Source organism: Nannospalax galili, unplaced genomic scaffold (assembly GCF_000622305.1).
Source record: "Nannospalax galili isolate Female #2095 unplaced genomic scaffold, S.galili_v1.0 scaffold944, whole genome shotgun sequence".
NCBI lineage: Eukaryota > Metazoa > Chordata > Mammalia > Rodentia > Spalacidae > Nannospalax > Nannospalax galili.
In genome coordinates, this window is record NW_008352899.1 from 2995915 (window position 1) to 3016032 (window position 20118).

Genomic DNA, 20118 nt, shown 5'->3' on the forward strand with positions numbered 1-20118 from the left:
ATAGCAGTAAAGTCAAGAATGATTGAGTTACTGGGTGATTGCTATTCATAAGTTATACTGCTTGGTGGCTCAGTGTGTTGTATAGACGGGTACTAAACTATATAAATATAATGTGATGCATACATAAAACATTTGCCCAGGAAGGTTTCCACAGTAACTAGACATCTGAGTGGCCTTGGGAAATTAAGAGAATTAGGTCGCATGATTGCCCAAGATGCCCCCCAGAATGATGAGCTACCAGAACTTGCTGGGTTTTAACAAATTCAGTCTGTTCTTCCCTAAGTTATTACCTCTGATCACAGTATCTCAGTAAACTAGTATAAACATGCTCATTTCTTTTGTTCTGTTTGGCTTTGTAACATGGATCTCACTCTGAGCCTCGTATTTGCTAGATGTGTTTTATACCACTGAGCTGTACTGCTGGCCCCACTCATTATGCTTTTTGTTGCTAGTTTGTTTGCACCACTCATATTTTAATTCATATTTATTCCCATAGCAACTAAGGGAATCCATTGCTGAACACAAGCCTCACATTGATAAGATACTAAAGATAGGCCCACAACTAAAGGAGCTGAACGCTGAGGAAGGGAAAATGGTGGAAGAAAAATACCAGAATGCAGAAAGCATATATGCCCAAATAAAGGATGAGGTACGCCAGCGGGCCCTTGCTCTGGATGAGGCTGTTTCCCAGTCTGCTCAGGTATGTGCGTATGTATATGTGTGTGTTATAACTCTCTACTGTCTACTAGTCTAAGGAAGAGGGCTCAGTGTCAGTTATGCTTCTGTGCATAGGATTATGCAGACCACCGTGTTGATAATACATTATCAGAGTAGGAAAGTTTGCCTTCATGTGTTCTCAGGCATGTTGGTATACTGACACCATGAAAGGTGAACTGTATCTTGACTGATATATGTAACTGTCTGTTGAGAGTTTCTCTGAAAATTTCATGTTGTCATAATACCTTTAGCAGGGATGACTACTTCAACAGAAATCAGGTTCCTATTGGGGCTATTAATGGTGAGATTTAGAACATTAAATAAGAAGCAGCCAAGTTTGTAGTTCAGAGAAAAGTATGCTTCCATAAGGAGAAGAAAACCAAAGGGAAGCATAAACCACCAGCAGTCTAATTTAAAGCATGTAACTGCATACTTTCCAACTAATATATTACTGGTATTGGTACTTTTGTCGTGTCTGGGTATTTTATTCCTGTGTTGAGTCAATATTCTTGGTTAATATTTGTACTTACTCAAGTTTTTCCCCCCCCATCCACCTTCCGTCCCATCTCACTCACATTGTGGATTGTGTTACTTTGTGTTGTTGCTGCCTGCTCCTGTCTTCCCCACATCGTCACATTTCATTGTTGTATTGGCTGCGCCCACCATTACAGATTACAGAGGTAAGGTACCCACCCCCATTGGCATTAGGGTGTTATAGAGCTGAAAATTGAGGACCTTGCCTATAAGGAGGTTTCTCTTAACTGTAGAAGTTTATTGTGAATACTTTCAATCTTTGGGGTAGAATCTAGAAGTAAGAGAGTGGTAAGAAACAATTTTGTTGAAGAAATGAGCATTTTATAATTACAGTTTTGTTATTCAGAGTACCAAGAAAGTGGGATGGTGATCATTTCTTTTAGAGCAAGGGTAGATATGGCCTTCCTTAATTATTTTTACATGCCAGCACTCCCTCTCTCATTGTTCCATATAGTGAATTGTTAAATTGCATGCAGATCATGCAGCATATTAAGTTCCCATCCGTTTACAAAGCAGTGGAAAGCATCTTAACTTGTTGGTCTAGTCTGTTGCATGCAACTGTCATCTGAGATGTTGATATACTGACTCTCACTAGTTTCATGGTCGTGTCCCTTTCTCTTCATACCAGTTGATTTTTGGTCTATTATTTAATAGTGCCTTTTTTCTTCTGATGAACCAGCCCTTGTGTACTATGTTCCAAATGGTCTTTTAGCCAAACCCAATACTCAATAGCCATTGAGCTAGGATGAAAATAGCCTATCCTAAACAGTTGATTTATACTTTGTCCTTATGCCCTAACATTTTCCCCAGTGTGACGAAATATTACTGTGATGACTAATATTCCAATGTTATTTAGTTCCATGATAAAATCGAACCCATGTTGGAGACCTTGGAGAATCTTTCCTCTCGCCTGCGTATGCCACCCCTGATCCCTGCTGAAGTAGACAAGATCAGAGAGTGCATCAGTGACAATAAAAGTGCTACCATGGAGCTAGAAAAACTGCAGCCATCCTTCGATGCCCTAAAGCACCGCGGAGAAGAACTCATTGGGAGATCTCAGGGAGCAGACAAGGATCTGGCTGCAAAAGGTGCTCGGTGGATCTAATTATTTTTCAAGAAAGTCAATAGAATAAACTCCAGGCTGTGGCTATCTCCAGCATCCTACCCAGATGTATTTTATTGAATATAAAGGCACTTCCAAAGTCATAAGTATTCCAGAAAGTCATGTGGAAGTCATTTAGAATTCAGAACACATTTTCCTATTGAAACAAGGTTACAATTGGTAGTTAGATTCCCAGACCAGAAAACAAATGCTCCTTTAACCCCTAATGTGAGTATCACACTATCAATAGTAGGCAGAATATAATTACCTTTTATAACACTTTCCATGGGAAATTCACAGAAAGTTTAATACAGAACACTAGAAGGAAGAGTTCCCATTTCAGTCTCTTTGTAAATTAAGGGCTTTTCTCTTAGCAGTACCTTTATATGAGATTTCCAAGTTAATTCTGTGGCCCCTTTATTGAGATTAAATGTTAGTGTAGAAATGGTAGTAGTAAAGCTAAGATAAGCTATCAGTTACAAGTTTTACATGATTTTTAAAATTGTTTCAATGAAAATGTCAGAATTAGATTCAATTTTGGTTAGAGGTCCTATTCACATCTCTTCTTTAATCCATCAGAAATCCAGGACAAATTAGATCAAATGGTGTTCTTCTGGGAGGACATCAAAGCTCGGTCTGAAGAGCGAGAAATTAAATTCCTTGATGTCCTTGAATTAGCGGAGAAGTTCTGGTATGACATGGCAGCTCTCCTGACCACAATCAAAGACACCCAGGATATTGTCCATGACTTGGAAAGCCCAGGCATTGACCCATCAATCATCAAGCAACAGGTTGAAGCTGCCGAGGTAAGAAAATATAGAACCCCATCTTATATGTGTGTCCTCTAGCAAAGCACTTTCTAAGGTTGGTTTGATTTAGTTTGAGTTTTGGTTTGAGGGTTTTAGTTTTGTGTGTAGTGTTGCTGTTGCCACTGTTTTTTTTCTTCTCATTTTTTTGTAATACTGAGTATTAAACCTGGGGTCTCATATGCTAAGCAAGTGCAGACCTCAGTCTCTTGAGTATATTGTGTTTAGCTGCTAGCCAAGCTGGATGCTTTAAAAGCTTTGGGGTTTTTTTTTTTTTTTTAAGGTAAGACTTTATTCCATTTGTAGGAAGGAGAGGAGGGATACACAGAAAATAAAAACAAAATTTGGATTCCTTATCCAGGGATAACAAAAATTACTTAAACATTGCCTCTTTCTAGTCTTTCTGGACAGGCGGTTTTTGTTTTAAGACAGGAGCTATGTAGCCCTGGTTAATCTGGAACTTGCCATGTAGACCAGGCTAAGCCTTGAACTCATGGCAATCTGCCTGTCTCTGCCTGCTGAGTGCTGGGATTAAAGTCATGCACCACCATGCCCACCAGGAGGCTAATTTTTACTGATTGTACTTTATATGGTAATTCATTTAGCACAAACAATGCCTATCTCGCTGTTTTATTTCACATACTTTTGTATCTCCCTCAGTGTCAGTCTGTGAATTATGTTTTGGGATATGGCCAAAAACTGACTCTGTTCAATATTTATATAGCCCAGCTGGGTTTGGTGGCACATGCCTTTAATCCTAGCACTCAGGAGGCTGAGGCAGGTAAGTTGCATTTGCAAAGTTTGAGAAGTTAAGTTCTACTTTGACTTATGTTCTGCTGCTTTACATGTAGACCATTAAGGAGGAGACAGATGGTCTGCATGAGGAGCTGGAGTTCATTCGAATCCTTGGAGCAGATTTGATTTTTGCCTGTGGAGAAACTGAGAAGCCTGAAGTGAAGAAGAGCATTGATGAGGTGTGGAGAATGGATAAGGATTCAGATGAAACATAGTGGGGTCAGACCAAAGAGTGGTATTAATAGAAGAATCTGACTCAATATTTTCCCCTAGATGAATAATGCTTGGGAGAACTTAAATAAAACTTGGAAAGAAAGACTAGAAAAACTTGAGGATGCCATGCAAGCCGCTGTGCAGTATCAAGACACTCTCCAGGTAAGAGGCTGGGAGATGCCCACAAAGGAAATACAGTTCTGCTTTCTCTTGGTCATTTTCAAAATTTGGTGCAAGAATGAATCCCCCTTAGTACTACACCATTTTGAAACCTGAGACAGTGTTGATTCCACATTTCTAGCCAAAATCTCTTGTTTCTGTTGAGTAGTATTGACATGACGTACATCCAGGTTTCAACTGTTACTGCTATTCTTATTGTCATTGCGTCCTTGCCATATTCCCACCCACTTAGCTGTGTCTTACTGTGTAAGTCACTGCTTGCTGGGGTTTTTAAACCTGGGTACTCATGAAGCCCAACAATGGCAAGGATGATGCTTATTCTCTAGCAACCTCATGTGATTTTATTTTTATGTGTTTGTGTTTTTATGTCAGGCTATGTTTGACTGGCTAGATAACACTGTGATCAAACTCTGCACCATGCCCCCAGTCGGCACTGACCTCAACACTGTCAAAGATCAATTAAATGAGATGAAGGTTTGTATCCAGGAACAGCTTTGAAAAGACAGATGCTTCTTTTTAGTATTAAAGACTTGGTTTGATATTAACATTAAGTACATCTTTGATAGGAGTTCAAATTAGAAGTTTATCAACAGCAGATTGAGATGGAGAAACTCAATCACCAGGGTGAATTGATGTTAAAGAAAGCTACTGATGAAACAGACAGAGACATTATTAGAGAACCACTGACAGAACTCAAACACCTCTGGGAGAACCTGGGTGAGAAAATTGCCCATAGACAGGTAAGGCAAATAGTACCATGAGTAAGTGAACCACCATCTACCCTTTTCTGATTTCCTAACAAGTGTTCCCATCTTGTTCTGAACAGCATAAGCTGGAAGGTGCTCTCTTGGCCCTTGGCCAGTTCCAGCACGCCTTAGAGGAACTAATGAGTTGGCTGACTCACACGGAAGAGTTGCTAGATGCTCAGAGACCAATAAGTGGAGACCCAAAAGTCATTGAAGTTGAGCTTGCAAAGCACCATGTAAGTATTTTCATCTCTAACTTTGTTGGTTTGAGACTAGATATTGCCAGAATTTCATGTGCACCTTAAGAAGCCAAGCTTAATTATATCCATAGAGATAAATTGTGTCATTCAAAATTTTTTAGGTTCTAAAAAATGATGTTTTGGCTCATCAAGCCACAGTGGAAACTGTCAACAAGGCTGGCAATGAACTTCTTGAATCTAGTGCTGGAGATGATGCTAGCAGTTTAAGGAGTCGTTTGGAAACCATGAATCAATGCTGGGAATCAGTGCTGCAAAAAACAGAGGAGAGGGAGCAGCAGCTTCAGTCAACTTTGCAGCAGGTGTGTGCATCATCCAAGCTAGGTAGGAAGAGCATTTGGAGAAGGCCTAAACCAGAAAAAGGAGCCATTTGGGGTAGAACCCTCTGTGAAACTTGTCTGAAAAGAGCAGCTTTTGATTGGGTGGTTCTTTTTGGATTTGTGGTTCAGTCTATTTGCTATTCAAAGTTAGTCGCTCTAATCAACCTTATTCAGAGATTCTGGTTTTTCCTATATGAAGTTCGGCCTCTCCCTAGTCCACAGTACTAGATTCATCAGATTATTATTGCCCGTCTTTATTGTGTTACAAGGAAGTCTGAAAGATTCTGCTGGATTCTAGCCTTTACAAAGCACATTGTACCGATCTAGCAACAGAACTACTCTAAGACAACACAGGGTCTTCATAGGATCATTCAGAAAGTTTGCCTTTGAAACTGAGAATTGCTTACTGATATTCTTGATATGTCTTTTTCTCAAAAGGCCCAAGGTTTCCACAGTGAAATTGAAGATTTTCTCTTGGAGCTCACTAGAATGGAGAGCCAGCTTTCTGCATCTAAGCCCACAGGAGGACTTCCTGAGACTGCTAGAGAACAGCTTGATACACATATGGTAACAGCAGTTTTTTCAGATTGAGCATAAGCATTCCATATTCAGTATAGCCTCTTTCTGAGAGCTGTGTATCTGGGAGATGTTACCAGCGGTATAGACAATCCGGGGCAGTGCTGCTCATCTACAGGCATTAATACCCTATGTGGGCAGCAGTGAAGGAAAGGGTCTACTGGAAAGGCACCAGTGAGCTGGTAAACTGAGTTCATTCATTTGGTAGGCACCAGAGTATTGACTAGAGGTGAAAACATTGCCAAGACAAATACAGAGCACGAATGTATTTGTATTTAATCAAGAGGCTTTCCTAGGCTTTTCCAAACAATGCTAGTGAATCTGTGTATGTAATGGAAGGTGTCTTACAGGGAATGAGTATTGTTGATTTCTTTCCTACCTTTTCTTACAGGAACTGTATTCCCAGCTGAAAGCCAAGGAGGAGACTTATAATCAGCTGCTCGACAAGGGCAGGCTTATGCTCTTAAGTCGTGATGATTCTGGGTCTGGCTCAAAAACAGAACAGAGTGTAGCACTCTTGGAACAGAAGTGGCGTGTAGTCAGCAGTAAGATGGAAGAGAGAAAGGTATTGACACAGAACATTGAGCACTCTGGTGATCATGCATAATTACCATCTTGGTTTTATGATGATTTTTTTTTTGGAGACCAGTATATTGCAGTACATTGCAGAACAGATCCAAATAATAATAATAATCCTAATAATCATCATAATAATCCTTCCTTTCTATTTCTATTTTCCATTGTACTGATGGTGTTGGTTTCTGTGATACTTTTTTTTTTTTTTCTTTTTTTGGTCTTGAGACAGGGTTTCCCTATAGCCCCAGCTATCCTGGAACTCACTGTGTAGACCAGGCTGGCCTTGAACTCACAAAGATCCCCCTGCCTCTGCCTCCCAAGTGCTGGGATTAAAGGTGTGCACCACCACGCCCAGCCAATACATTTTTTAATTGTTGCTTTTCCTACCTACCAATTAAGACATTATTGCTTATTACTGTTTAGTACTGGAATTTATATCTCCTATTAATCACCAGTTTGAGTTCCTACTTAAAAACAGATTTTCTAGGCTGGCTGTGGTGGTGAGTTCCAGGACAGCTGGGGCTACAGAGAGACCCTGTCTCAAAAAGACAAACAACCTCCCCGCCCCAAAAAAAACACCAGTTTTTCTGGAATTAATGATTTGGAATTGGGAAGACGGGAACAAGGGAATAAATTCCCTATAAGGAATTTTACTTAAAAATAAAAAAGACCTGGAGAAAAGTAAATTATATGACCTCATCCTACTATTCCTCAAAAACTGAGTTTTCAGGGCTGGAGAGATGGCTCAGCGGTTGAGAGCACTGACTGCTTTTGATTCCCAGCACCCACATGGTGGCTAACAACCATCTGTAACTCCACGGGCATTGCATGACATGGTGCACTTACATACATGCAGGCAATATACTCATACACACAAAATAAGAAAAGGTAATAAAGGATCAATACTTCTTTTCAAAAAAGATAATTTTTTTTTTATTTTTATGATTACAGAGTTTCATTCTGTTCTTTCCTAGTCAAGTGTAAAATTCACATACAAACTGTTGGTACATCCACTCAAATACTGAGGACATGTATGCTAAACTATGCTGGGTATTAGTAGAAAGAGTGAACAAGTGTACTCTATCATTTTGGAATTACTCTGCAGAAGAACACAAAACCTATTTACATATACAAATGAACATTTTCAGAGAAGCACTAATTTTGTAGAATCGTTCTAGTGCGGGTTTGGGGAATTTTGTGGATGTGAAAAATGTGCCAAAGAGCCTTGAATGTATGTATACCTATGTTCTAATTCTTGGACAGGTTGTCTGTTCCCTCAGAAGTAGAACTGAAACTAACTAGAGAAACTTAACCAGATTGCAACTCAGTGATGTTTCCTGACTGTGAAAGCCTAGCATTTGAAAGTTTGAGGCAGGTGGACTATAAGTTTAAGGCCAGCCTGGGCTATATAACAAGAAATAATCTGTTTCCAAAAACTAAAAGTTTCTTAATAATAGAATATGAAGTTGAGAAGATGGCTCAGTGGGTAAAGTGCTTATTACAAGCATGAGGATCTGGATTCAGATTTCCAGCACCTACGGAAAAGCCAAATAGGGCAGCATATATCTGTAATCTCAGCATTTGATATGCAGAGACAAATGGGACCTGGGGCCTTGCTGGCCAACCTGTCTAACCAGATCAGCAAGCTCCAAGGTGAGTGAGACTGTCTCAAAAAACTGAGGTGGAGAAATGACCTCTGGCATCCATTCTCACTCATATACACTTAAATTTTGGGGGAAAAACAATAAATAAACAAATCAAGCAAAACTTGATGTCAGTAGTTATTTCTAACTAGGGATGTTAGTGCATATCTCTAATCCTAGCACTTGGGCAAATTTCTGGGAGTTTGAGGACAGCCTGGTCTACATAGCGAGTTCCAGGCCAGCTAGAGCTACTCTCAATCAATCAATCAATAATAACTCTTTGTAAGCAAGACATATTTAGAGGTTGATTGAGTGTTCATCTCTAGAGGTCATTTAATTTGGTGTGCATTTCATATCTTTTTCATCAAAGGTATAATTTCTAAATTTGGCACTTTTTCTGTGTGTGTGTTTTGTTTAAAATTCAGTCAAAGCTGGAAGAGGCCCTCAGCCTAGCAACAGAATTCCAGAATTCCTTGCAAGAATTTATCAACTGGCTCACTCTGGCAGAGCAGAGTTTAAACATCGCCTCTCCTCCCAGCCTGATTCTAAACACTGTTCTTTCCCAGATGGAAGAGCACAGGGTAACTATGACCTAGAGCAATGTCACCTTACTTTTAAGGGTGACTCATGAAAGGGGTGCTTCTTTATCCTAGTTTATGTTTAGAAAAGCGGTATTTTTCCTACAGGTTTTTGCTAATGAAGTAAATGCTCATCGGGACCAGATCATCGAGCTAGATCAAACCGGGAATCAGTTAAAGTTCCTCAGCCAGAAACAGGATGTTGTTTTGATCAAGAATTTGTTAGTTAGTGTCCAGTCTCGGTGGGAAAAGGTTGTCCAGCGATCTATTGAAAGAGGACGATCACTAGATGATGCCAGGAAGCGGGCAAAACAAGTAAGTTATAGAAGACAACACTAATGTAGCCTGGGATCTCTGCAGTGATGGTCAAAAAGGACTTACATGGTTTGCACATTCATTCCTGTTGAAATTTATTTCTTATTTAGTTCCATGAAGCTTGGAAAAAACTGATTGACTGGCTAGAAGATGCAGAGAGTCATCTGGACTCAGAACTGGAGATATCTAATGACCCAGACAAAATCAAACTTCAGCTTTCTAAACACAAGGTAAATCAGTTAATTGCTGTTAAGCCCTGAGCTTGGTACGACACACTAAAGTTTGTAGGTTGCTGAAAATAGAAAACAGAGCCTGTAAAAACAAAATGTTAAAAAACCAAGGTGGGGCTGGGCATGGTAGCCTTTAATCCCAGCACTTTGGAGGCAGAGGCAGGCAGATCTCCGTGAGTTCAAGGCCAGCCTGGTCTATACAGAGAGTTCCAGGCCATCTGGGGCTGAAAAATATACCCAAAAATCAAAAACAAGTTGGGGCTGTGGATGTGGCTCAGTTGACTAGTTTTTGTCAAGCATGGTCGGGACCTTGGATTCAATCCCCAGCACCCCATAAACTGGCCATCATGACACATGCCTATATTCCTAGGAAGCAGAAAGGTCAGAAGCTCAAGGCCAGTCTAGTATAAGTGAGACCATGTCTCAAAAAAAAAAAAAAAAAAAAGCCAGACATGATAGCAAACACTTATAATTCTAGCACTCTAGAACCTGAGACAAGAGGAGTGAGAGTTTAAGAACAGCCTGGGCTACATCAAAGAGTTCCAGGCTAGCTTGAGCCACATAGAAGAAAAGATGATGATAAAACCAGGGTACCTTTTGTTTGTTTGCAGTATATGCCAAATTAAGGCATTCTCCCCCCACCCCTCTTAGGGGACTGGAGATTGAATTTAAGACCTCATGCTATGCCTGATTTGTTTGTTCTTCTGGAAACATAGGAATTTCAGAAAACCCTTGGTGGCAAACAACCTGTATATGATACTACAATTAGAACTGGCAGAGCACTGAAAGAGAAGACTTTGCTTGCTGATGATACTCAGAAACTTGACAACTTATTAGGAGAAGTCAGAGACAAATGGGATACTGTCTGTGGCAAGTCTGTAGAACGGTGAGCATGAGTGTGCCCCCACCCCCAAGGTCTGTATGGCTAAACTAAAATAATGACAAACAATATATCAGTAAGAGATTTTGAAACAAAAATAAATAAATAAATTTGGAGCTTAGTAACCCTTAAGTATTTGTAATCACCACTGCAAAGCCTCTGCATGCATTCAACCATAATAATCCCTAGCCTTCACTGAGCAGTTGCTATTAAATATGTGCATACAGTGCCTAGTTTTCATTGATCATAAAAACCAGTGAGATGGCTACTATTATTGGTCCCTTTGCATTGATGAGAGAGAAATTATAAAGAAGTTTCTCAGGGCTGGAGAGATGGCTCAGTGGTTAAGAGCACTGACTGTTCTTACAGAGGACCTGGGTTTGATTCCCAGCACCCACATGGCGGCTCTGAACCGTCCTTAACTCCAGTTCCAGGGGACTTCAAAGCTCTCTTCTTACCTCAGCGACATTGCTCGATGTGGGTGCACTCACATACATGCAGGCAATACACTCATACATGTAAAAGAAAAATAATAAGTAAAATATTTAAAAAAAAAAAAAAAAGTTTCTCAATGCCCACAGTTACTGACTGGTAGAACTGGGTTCTGAACCTGTGCAGTTTTTTTTACAAACTGAACTTTTTTGATGAAGCAACTGGAATTGAAAGAAGCAAAGAGAAGGCCCAGGGTCACAGAGTTGGTATAAAATCAAGAACTCATTACCAAAACTATCATTCCATGTTTGGAGTGCTATAATGTAATTAACATGGACCCTGGGTGGCTAGAGCATTAGATGCCTATAATGCATTCATACCTGTCCCCTGTACTGTACTTAATCCAGTCTAGAAAGGTTTGATTAAAATGTCTGGACACCTCTATCACTTTTTAGTCTATTTCTAACTGCTCTGACATGGAAAGCATCCTCTTTGTAGAGTTCAAGCAATATCCATTTTCAGTAGTCGTAATTGTAAGCCATTCCTTTTTTTTTTTTTTTTTTTTTTTTTTTTGAAGTTTCAAAAAATTCCTTTTTTGAGGACGTGATTTTAAGCCCCTTTTTTTTTTTTTTTTTTTTTTGTCTTTTTGAGACAGGGTCTCCCTGCAGCCCCAGCTGGCATGGGCCACCACACCCGGCAGCCATTCCTTTTTTAAAAATCCCTAAAGACACCCGTATGGTGTCACACGCCTTTAATCCCAGCACTTAGGAGGCAGAGGCAGGTGGATCTTTGTAAGTTCGAGGCCAGCCTGGTCTACATAGTGAGTTCTAGGACGGCTGGGGCTACAGGGAGACCCTGTCTCAAAAAACAGACACCCCCCCCCCAAAAAAAATCCCTAAAATCAATGGATTGTCTTTGTTTTTCTCAGGCAGCACAAGTTGGAAGAAGCCTTGCTGTTTTCAGGCCAGTTCATGGATGCTTTGCAAGCCTTGGTGGACTGGTTGTATAAGGTAGAGCCACAACTGGCTGAGGACCAGCCTGTGCATGGGGACCTTGACCTCGTCATGAACCTCATGGATGCCCATAAGGTGAGGGGTGAGATTGGGGCTTCATGGAAGGTAAAGCCATGGGGCCTTCTCTGTGTGTGCCTTCTGCTCTATGCCAGCCATCTAAGAGAAGAAAGCAAGCCTTACAGCCTGGGTCTCTGGAGACATGGCTCCTTATTTCTCTGTTTAAACCAACTTTTGCTGGGATTCTGTATCAGTAACAATGTACCAAAATTGGTTTGATTCAGATTTTGCAATGTGTAAAGGTTCCCCCTCTTCCTGTTTGTCTCTTCATTGAGTCACAAATAGAATTTAAATTTAGAGGGAAACTGTTAAGAAATCCATTTCCACTAACACCTAAAATGGAAATGGGAGATTTCTTTCTTTCTTTTTTTTTGTCTTTTTGAGATAGGGTCTACCTGTAGCGCCAGCTGGCCTGGCACTCACTATGTAGACCAGGCTAGACTTGAACTCACAGAGATCTACCTGCCTCTGCCTCCCAAGTGCTGGAATTAAAGGTGTGCACCACCACACCTGTCTGGGAGATTTCTTTTTAACCATTTTGTAAACTAATATGTCTAACATCATACCACCAATATATCCTTTATCTGTTGTGTTGAGGTGCATAATGTCCTCCTGTTCAGCACAAAACATTCAACTTCACAGTTATGTCACATTCCGTGCTTGCCACCAAGCCTAAGTTCAACCCTAAGATCCACATGATGAAAGGAGAGAACTGGTTCCAGAACAGTCCTCTGACTTCAACACGTGACTTCACACATACGTATAGAGAAAATAAGTGTGGGGCTGGAGAGATGGCTCAGTGATTAAGAACACTGAATGTTCTTGCAGAAGACCCAGATTCAAATCCCAGCACCCACATGGCAGCTGACAACTGTCCATAACTCCAGTCCCAGGGGATCCGACAGCCTCTTCTGTCTGTGGGCATTGCACGACACAGATGTACTTACCTGCATGCACACAATACATGCATACACATAAAAAAATAAAAATAATAGAATTTTTTTTTTTAAAAAAGGCAATAAGTATAACATACCACATTCTATGCTCTGCAGATGTGTTCTTATCTCTGGAGAAGTTGATAAAATTATTCCCTTTTTTTTGTCTTTTTGAGACAGGGTCTCCCTGTACCCACAGCTGACCTGGAACTCACTATGTAGACCAGGCTGGCTTCAAACTCAGAGATCACCTGCCTCTGCCTCCATAGTGCTGGGATTAAATATATGCCCCACCATGTCCAGCTAAATTATTCCCATTTTGCTGGAACTTGAGTTTCCAGAGTCACACAAGTTATAATGCCTGAGCTGACTGACATTCAGCCATAACTTCTAATTTATTTTTTTTTTCTTAAAGGAAAGTTGGAGTTTGTTAAGTCGAATATAGATTTAAGCATAGGCATTAGAGAGGAGGGTGCAGCCTCTCGAAGTCACTTGCTTGTTTTCTCTGATGTATCAGCCTTCCTTCCTCTGTGCATAAGTAGGACACTTGATGAGAACCTGCAAAGAAAAATACTTGCTCTTTGGTTACTCCTTATACCCAAAACATTTATTAGACAAACTAATTCTTTCCTTACCAGGTTTTCCAGAAAGAACTGGGAAAGCGAACAGGCACTGTTCAGGTCTTGAAGCGGTCAGGCAGAGAACTGATTGAGAACAGTCGAGATGATACTACTTGGGTAAAAGGGCAGCTCCAAGAACTGAGCACTCGCTGGGACACTGTATGCAAACTCTCTGTTTCCAAGCAAAGCCGACTTGAACAGGCTTTAAAACAGGTAAAGAGACATTTGCTAGGTCAACCCACGGCAGATCTAAGCAGATCAACCTTAGTTTCTTTATCAGGTCCACTAGTCTTGAAGTGAAAATAAAGTTCATAGTCTGAATGTTCTGCAAGACTTTTAATCAATCATATGTATAACAAGTTCAACTGGTTTTCAAAGATCTACTAATTAAATGACCTTTGACCTAGGTATCTTGTGCCTCTGTTAGTGTTTGGTCCTAGACCCATCTACCAGTACGATTTAGTGTCCATAACACCTCAGCTGTAGAGAGAGGCCAAATCTTTTGTGCTTGGTTATTTCAGGCAGAAGAGTTTCGGGACACTGTCCACATGCTGTTGGAGTGGCTTTCTGAAGCAGAGCAAACGCTTCGCTTTCGAGGGGCCCTTCCTGATGACACAGAGGCCCTCCAGTCCCTCATTGATACCCATAAGGTAATCCATCCCCAAGGTTCGGTGATCTGTGCTATCCACCATGGTGAGAATCACCCTACCACTAAAGGAAAGCAGCATCTACTTGGAAATCTCAGAGCACTCGTGAAAAGAAACTAGAGTGGGCTACCTGCATTGGTGACTCAGCAGGAACCAGAGGAACTGACTTGTGATTTTTATGATACCTTAAACATCAACATTTATTTTCATATAACTCACTCATTGGCTTTAAACAAGTAAAACACTATAGTATTCTAAAAGAAAATGCAGAACATTTCCCTGGTTGTTTTTTGTTGTTGTGTGTTGACTGGTTGGATTTTGAGACAGGGTCCACTGGTATTGCAGGCTACCCTTAAGCTCCCAAACTTCCAAGTACTAGGATTACATGTGTATGCTATCAAATCCAGCTCCATTCTTCTCACCTGCACATGTCTTTGTTTGACCTAGTTTTCAGCTCTGGTCTGATCCCTTAAAACCATTTTACAAGCTGCAGAATATATCATAGTATTTGGGGCCTCAGTCAGCCCTAATAAGGTAGGGCAATGTTTAATTTTCATGTTACCTACCCAGATAATTTTAGTCTTGGTTTTATCATTGCATTCTGTTGTGGAAATTTTAAAAATTGTGTTTTATAGCTGTCATCATATTTTTCCAAAATAAATGGTTTAAAAATATGAAAAGGATGGGACTAGAGAGATGGCTCAGCAGTTAAGAGCACTGATGGCTCTTGCAGAGGACCCGGGTTCGACTCCCAGCACCCACATGGCGGCTACAAACTGTCCTTAACTCTAGTTCCAGGGGAATCCAAAGCCCTCTTCTGACCTCCACGGCATTGTACGACACAGGTGTACTCAGAGCATATATGCAGGCAATATAGTCATACAAATAAATTAAAAATAAGAACGCACGCCTTTAATCCCAGCACTCGGGAGGCAGAGGCAGGGGGATCTCTGTGAGTTTGAGGCCAGCCTGGTCTCCATGGTGAATCCAGGACAACTGGGGCTACGGGGAGACCCTGTCTCAAAAAGACCGGAAAAAAAAAACCAAAAAAAAAAAACCAAATATTTAAAAAATGTGGAAAGGTGGCTCAGTGGTTAAAAGTTCTTGCTGCTCTTGCAGAGGACTTGGGTTCAGTTCCCAGCACACACATGATGACTAACAACCCTCCATAACTACAGTTCCAGCAGATCTGACACCTTCTGGCCTCTGGCATTGCATGCACATGGTGCACATACATGCCTGCAGGCAAAACACTCATACACATAAAAGAAAAGTCTTTTTAAAATAAATATGAAAATGAATACAAATATAAGAGAAAAATTGAGACTAGGAGCAGAGGGAGTAGGGACATACTTGTGTCCCTTTTTGTTGTTGTCTCTGGCAGATAGTCATTCTTAGATACACCTCTCATGTTCCCACATCTTTTAGAACTGGCTAGAAAATATCAGAGACACCTAGATAGAGGATTTTGAGAGAGGTCTGTGCTAACACAGGAAAAAAGAAACACTGAAAATTTTCTCCTTTCAGCATAAACTAATGGCGCTGATAAAGTAGATTTCTCAAGTTTTTGGTTTTGGCTTTCGTTTAGGAATTCATGAAGAAAGTAGAAGAAAAGCGAGTGGATATGAACGCAGCAGTGGCCATGGGGGAAGTCATCCTGGCTGTCTGCCATCCAGATTGCATCACAACCATCAAACACTGGATCACCATCATCAGAGCTCGCTTTGAGGAGGTGAGTTGCCACATAACCAGTAAATAAGCTGGAATCACAGTGAGCAAATACTGTAGAACTTTGTTTTCAGATAAAGAACTTTTCGTTCATTAAAACCATCTCTAGGCTGGGTGTGGTGGGGCATGCCTTTAATCCCAGCATTTGGGAGGCAGGTGGATCTCTGTGAGTTTAAGGGCAGCCTGGTCTACATAGCAAGTTCCAAGCCAGCTGGAGCTACAGGGAGACCTGTCTAAAAACAAACAGGAAAACCATCTCTAAAATTATATTTCAGTAAAGACACAGTGGTATAATGTGCAAGGGTAGTGCTTGTGTGATGAGGGTTAGTAACTTCTGATCATTGTGTTTTGCTTCCTTCCTTTGTAAGAAGTCTGTGTTTAATAGAATGCGCTAGATTGGCTTTAGAAAAGATGGTTTCTTATTCTACCTCTCACTGGAGCTTTTTCAGCTGAGGTCGAGAGAAACCACCTACGGAGTCTGATCAGATAGAATGGAGACTTTAAAACAACAAAAATGTGCTTTTCTGAAAGAACTCATGGTTTCTTCTTCACAGGTCTTGACATGGGCAAAGCAGCACCAGCAGCGCCTAGAAACAGCCCTGTCAGAACTGGTGGCTAATGCCGAGCTTCTAGAAGAACTTCTAGCATGGATCCAGTGGGCTGAAACCACCCTAATTCAGCGGGATCAGGAGCCAATCCCTCAGAACATTGACCGAGTCAAAGCCCTTATCACTGAGCATCAGGTACCCTAAACTCCCTGATGTTTCCTGTGTGGTCATGGAGTCCACATTCCCTTTTCCCTGTGAATTCCTTTTTGTTGCTACTGCATATACTACTACAGACTTAGCAGCTTTGAAGAACACACAATTTTCTTACAAGTTTTCATGGGTCAGGAATTGGAGCATGAGTTGATACCTTAAGATTTCATTAGACTTAGATTTCAAAATTTCCTCCAATGCTGTCTTTCCTAGTTTTTCATAGTGCTAAGGATTGAAATGAGGGCCTTAGGCCTATTAGATGAGGACTCTACCACTGAGCTACATCCCCAGACAGTAGTTCTGCAGCTCTCATGTGGCTCCTCCCCCATGCTCCTTTGTTTGGTGGACAGAATTCAGTTCCTTGCAGTTGTGGGATTAAAATCTCCATTTCCTTACTAGCCCAAGCTTCTGAAGGTCACTCTGAGGCCTTAGCCATGTGGAGCACTCTAATTTTATTTCCAAAACATCCACAGTTTTATATGATGAGGTGTAACCAAGGGAGTTGAAGAGGAAGAATTGCATGGGGCATGTGCACCAGGAGTGGAAACCTTGGGGGCCAACTTGGAAGTCTGCCCTTTGATGGAGATGAAGCCTATTGGCTTGACAACTAAAAAAGAGCTCTTGCCTGAGTCCAGAGGAGAGGGGCTAAAATGATATAACAGACCAAGCTAAAGGAAGGAAAGCTCAGTGGAGTTATCTTGATACTCCTTATATCCAGAGTAGGCAAGCATGGCTTTTAACCATAAGTCTTTGCAGTGAATGCAAACATAGATCTTGTGTAGTTATACTTTTGAACAGTATGGCCTTATTGTTCAAACTCCCTGTATAGCCAAGGATGATCTTGAACTTCTGGCCCTCTTGTCTCCCCCATCCAAGCACTGAGATTACAGACATGCCTGGTTTATGCAGAACCCACTCCGTGCAGTGCCGCGGAGGTCAGAAGAGGGCTTCGGATTCCCCTGGAACTAGAGTTAAGGACAGTTTGTAGCCGCCATGTGGGTGCTGGGAACCGAACCCGGGTCCTCTGCAAGAGCAGTCAGTGCTCTTAACCGCTGAGCCATCTCTCCAGCACCCTCAGCCTGCTTTCTTAAACAACACAGGACCACCTGCCTGGGGTCGGGGCACAGTGAGCTAGGCCCACCCACATCATTCAACAATCAAGAAAACCACACAAACAAGGCCACAGGCCAATTTAATAAAAGCAGTTCCCCAATAGAGATTCCCTCTTCCCAGGTATGTCAAGTTGAAAACTAAAGCTATCTAGTACAGATTCCTTGCCTGACCACTCCCTTCCAGATCTACCTCCTGTTTGCTCTTTCACTCAGTCCCACTATATAGAAACCTGTAATATATATGCAGGACCCCTTTCTTCTACTCCATACACCTAGCCTATCCTAATTTCTTTTGCATTGAGATAGGATCTGGCTGTGTGGTCTAGGCTGACCTTGAGCATGTGATTCTCTGGCCTCAGTCTCTCAAGGGCTGGGACTACAGGCTTATGCCATCTCCTATTTTCACAGTACCTCTCTTTATTTTCTTTAACATTTATTTGGTGTTTGTTTGTTTTGGGGGGTGGGTGGGTGGGTATGTACATGTGTGGGCATACACATACACAGCATGTAAGTGTGGAGGTTAGAGGATTGCTTTTGAGAGTCACTTCTCTCCTTTCACCATATGAGTTCCAGGGATCAAACTCTGGTCATTAGACTTGGCAGCAAGTGACTGCCTCCCAAGCCATCTCAGTGACCTCTCAAAATCCCTTTGCCTAACACAGTCTTTTCTAGATATCCTGCCTGCCCCTCCAGCACCATTTCTTTTGGCTCCTTTGATTGTACCCTCTGTTTGGCCAGTGAGAAGAAGGGTCCTAGTCTACAGTTGTGTCAGGCTTCCAGGCTGTGTCCTCTGCCAGAACTGTCCTTTCCCTTTCTTCTCAGCCTTGGCCTCCCAAGTGCTGGGACTACAGGTATGAGCCATCATGCCTGGCCTTTCCCCATTCTTGAATTCTTCATTCCTCAGTAACTCAGCTCCAGGCTGTTTCCTTTGTCACTTCAGGCTGAAAGGTATTTGTCTTAGGTCTTCTGGATAACTGTATAGCATTTAGTATTAAATTACTCGTTTTCCTCACTCAGCTCTTGAATTTCTTGAAGTCATAGGCCATATCTTCCTACAGTACCTTGTTCAGTCTTTTTTTTGCTGGGGGGTGGGGGTAGAAGGGAAATTGAACCTAGGGTCTTGGATATGCTCAGCAAGTGGCTTTACCACTGAGCTACACTCCCAGCCCAATTTTAATCAGTTTATGTTAGTAAGAATTTGCCTGTTTCCTTTTGAGACAGGGTCTCCCTATAGCTCCAGCTGTCCTGGAACTCACTATGTAGACCAGGTTGGCCTTGAACTCACAGAGATCCACCTGCCTCTGCCTCCTGAGTGCTGGGATTAAAGGCGTGCACCACCACACCCAGCTTGCCTGTTTGCATTGTAGACCAGGAACGGAACGCTCTGAATTTCTTTTCCTAATTTTTATATTTAACAGTCATTTATGGAGGAGATGACGCGCAAACAACCTGATGTGGACCGGGTCACCAAGACATATAAGAGGAAGAATATAGAACCTATCCATGCTCCTTTCATCGAGAAATCCCGCAGTGGTAGCAGTACGTTTCCTGCCCACAATTCTAGGATGCTTCCTTCCTGCTAATTGAAGATGAGCATTTACTTACAAAGTTCCATTGGGAGAATTATGTTTTCATTTTCCAAACCATACTGAATCTGAACAAAAATCTCTCATTTTGAAACTCACTTTTTAACAATGACAGATTAGTTATACTTTATTTTCTTCAATTAATATGAACCTGCAAAGTGGTAAAAAGCCTGTTCTGTATTTAGCAGTAGCCTTTCCATTGTTCAATTTGCATTTCCCACTGCTGTTTTTACTGAGTTGACATGTCCTCTGTTCACCAAGGTAGGACAGAATTGATTAGATATTTGTTGTGGGCAGGTAAGTCCTCACTGGCTGGGAGGAGCCACATTAGTTTTACAATTACTATACCTCCATACCAATATGTTGCTGTCTTCTTTTCTCAGTTACCCCTAGTTCGTAGTGCAGCTCTTCCTTGTTCGCTTGCTTTTTTAACTTGAAGACAATGTGTCATATCCCAAATCTCAAACTCATTATGTAGCCAAGGATGACCTTGAACATACAGCCATTTCTTTCTGGACTGCCAAAGCCAGCATTTCTAATCCTGTGATTATTTTTTCTTTTAGGAAAGTCCTTGAGTCAGCCCACACCTCCTCCTATGCCAATCCTTTCACAGTCTGAAGCAAAAAACCCACGAATCAACCAGCTCTCTGCCCGATGGCAGCAGGTGTGGCTGTTAGCACTGGAGCGCCAGCGGAAGCTGAATGATGCCCTGGATAGACTGGAGGAGGTAATGCCCCACCAAGTGGCCGTCACATGACTTTG

The 20118-nt window shown here is 41.5% G+C and overlaps 1 protein-coding gene across 9 annotated transcripts in view; it reads left to right on the forward strand.

The window, feature by feature from the left end:
- The window catches only part of Macf1 (microtubule actin crosslinking factor 1), a 389588-nt gene that overhangs the window by 343880 nt on the left and 25590 nt on the right, over positions 1 to 20118 (forward strand). For all 9 annotated transcript variants that reach the window (XM_029554606.1, XM_029554605.1, XM_029554607.1 and 6 more), the window contains 23 exons: positions 497 to 700; positions 1389 to 1397; positions 2108 to 2339; positions 2933 to 3159; positions 4011 to 4133; positions 4228 to 4329; positions 4720 to 4821; positions 4914 to 5087; positions 5174 to 5329; positions 5455 to 5652; positions 6109 to 6237; positions 6638 to 6811; positions 8891 to 9046; positions 9152 to 9358; positions 9469 to 9588; positions 10305 to 10474; positions 11829 to 11988; positions 13544 to 13738; positions 14047 to 14175; positions 15761 to 15904; positions 16455 to 16643; positions 19189 to 19309; positions 19920 to 20083. In XM_029554606.1, coding sequence (XP_029410466.1) covers positions 497 to 700; positions 1389 to 1397; positions 2108 to 2339; positions 2933 to 3159; positions 4011 to 4133; positions 4228 to 4329; positions 4720 to 4821; positions 4914 to 5087; positions 5174 to 5329; positions 5455 to 5652; positions 6109 to 6237; positions 6638 to 6811; positions 8891 to 9046; positions 9152 to 9358; positions 9469 to 9588; positions 10305 to 10474; positions 11829 to 11988; positions 13544 to 13738; positions 14047 to 14175; positions 15761 to 15904; positions 16455 to 16643; positions 19189 to 19309; positions 19920 to 20083 — 3585 coding nt within the window. The remainder of the gene's footprint in view (positions 1 to 496; positions 701 to 1388; positions 1398 to 2107; positions 2340 to 2932; positions 3160 to 4010; positions 4134 to 4227; positions 4330 to 4719; positions 4822 to 4913; positions 5088 to 5173; positions 5330 to 5454; positions 5653 to 6108; positions 6238 to 6637; positions 6812 to 8890; positions 9047 to 9151; positions 9359 to 9468; positions 9589 to 10304; positions 10475 to 11828; positions 11989 to 13543; positions 13739 to 14046; positions 14176 to 15760; positions 15905 to 16454; positions 16644 to 19188; positions 19310 to 19919; positions 20084 to 20118) is intronic.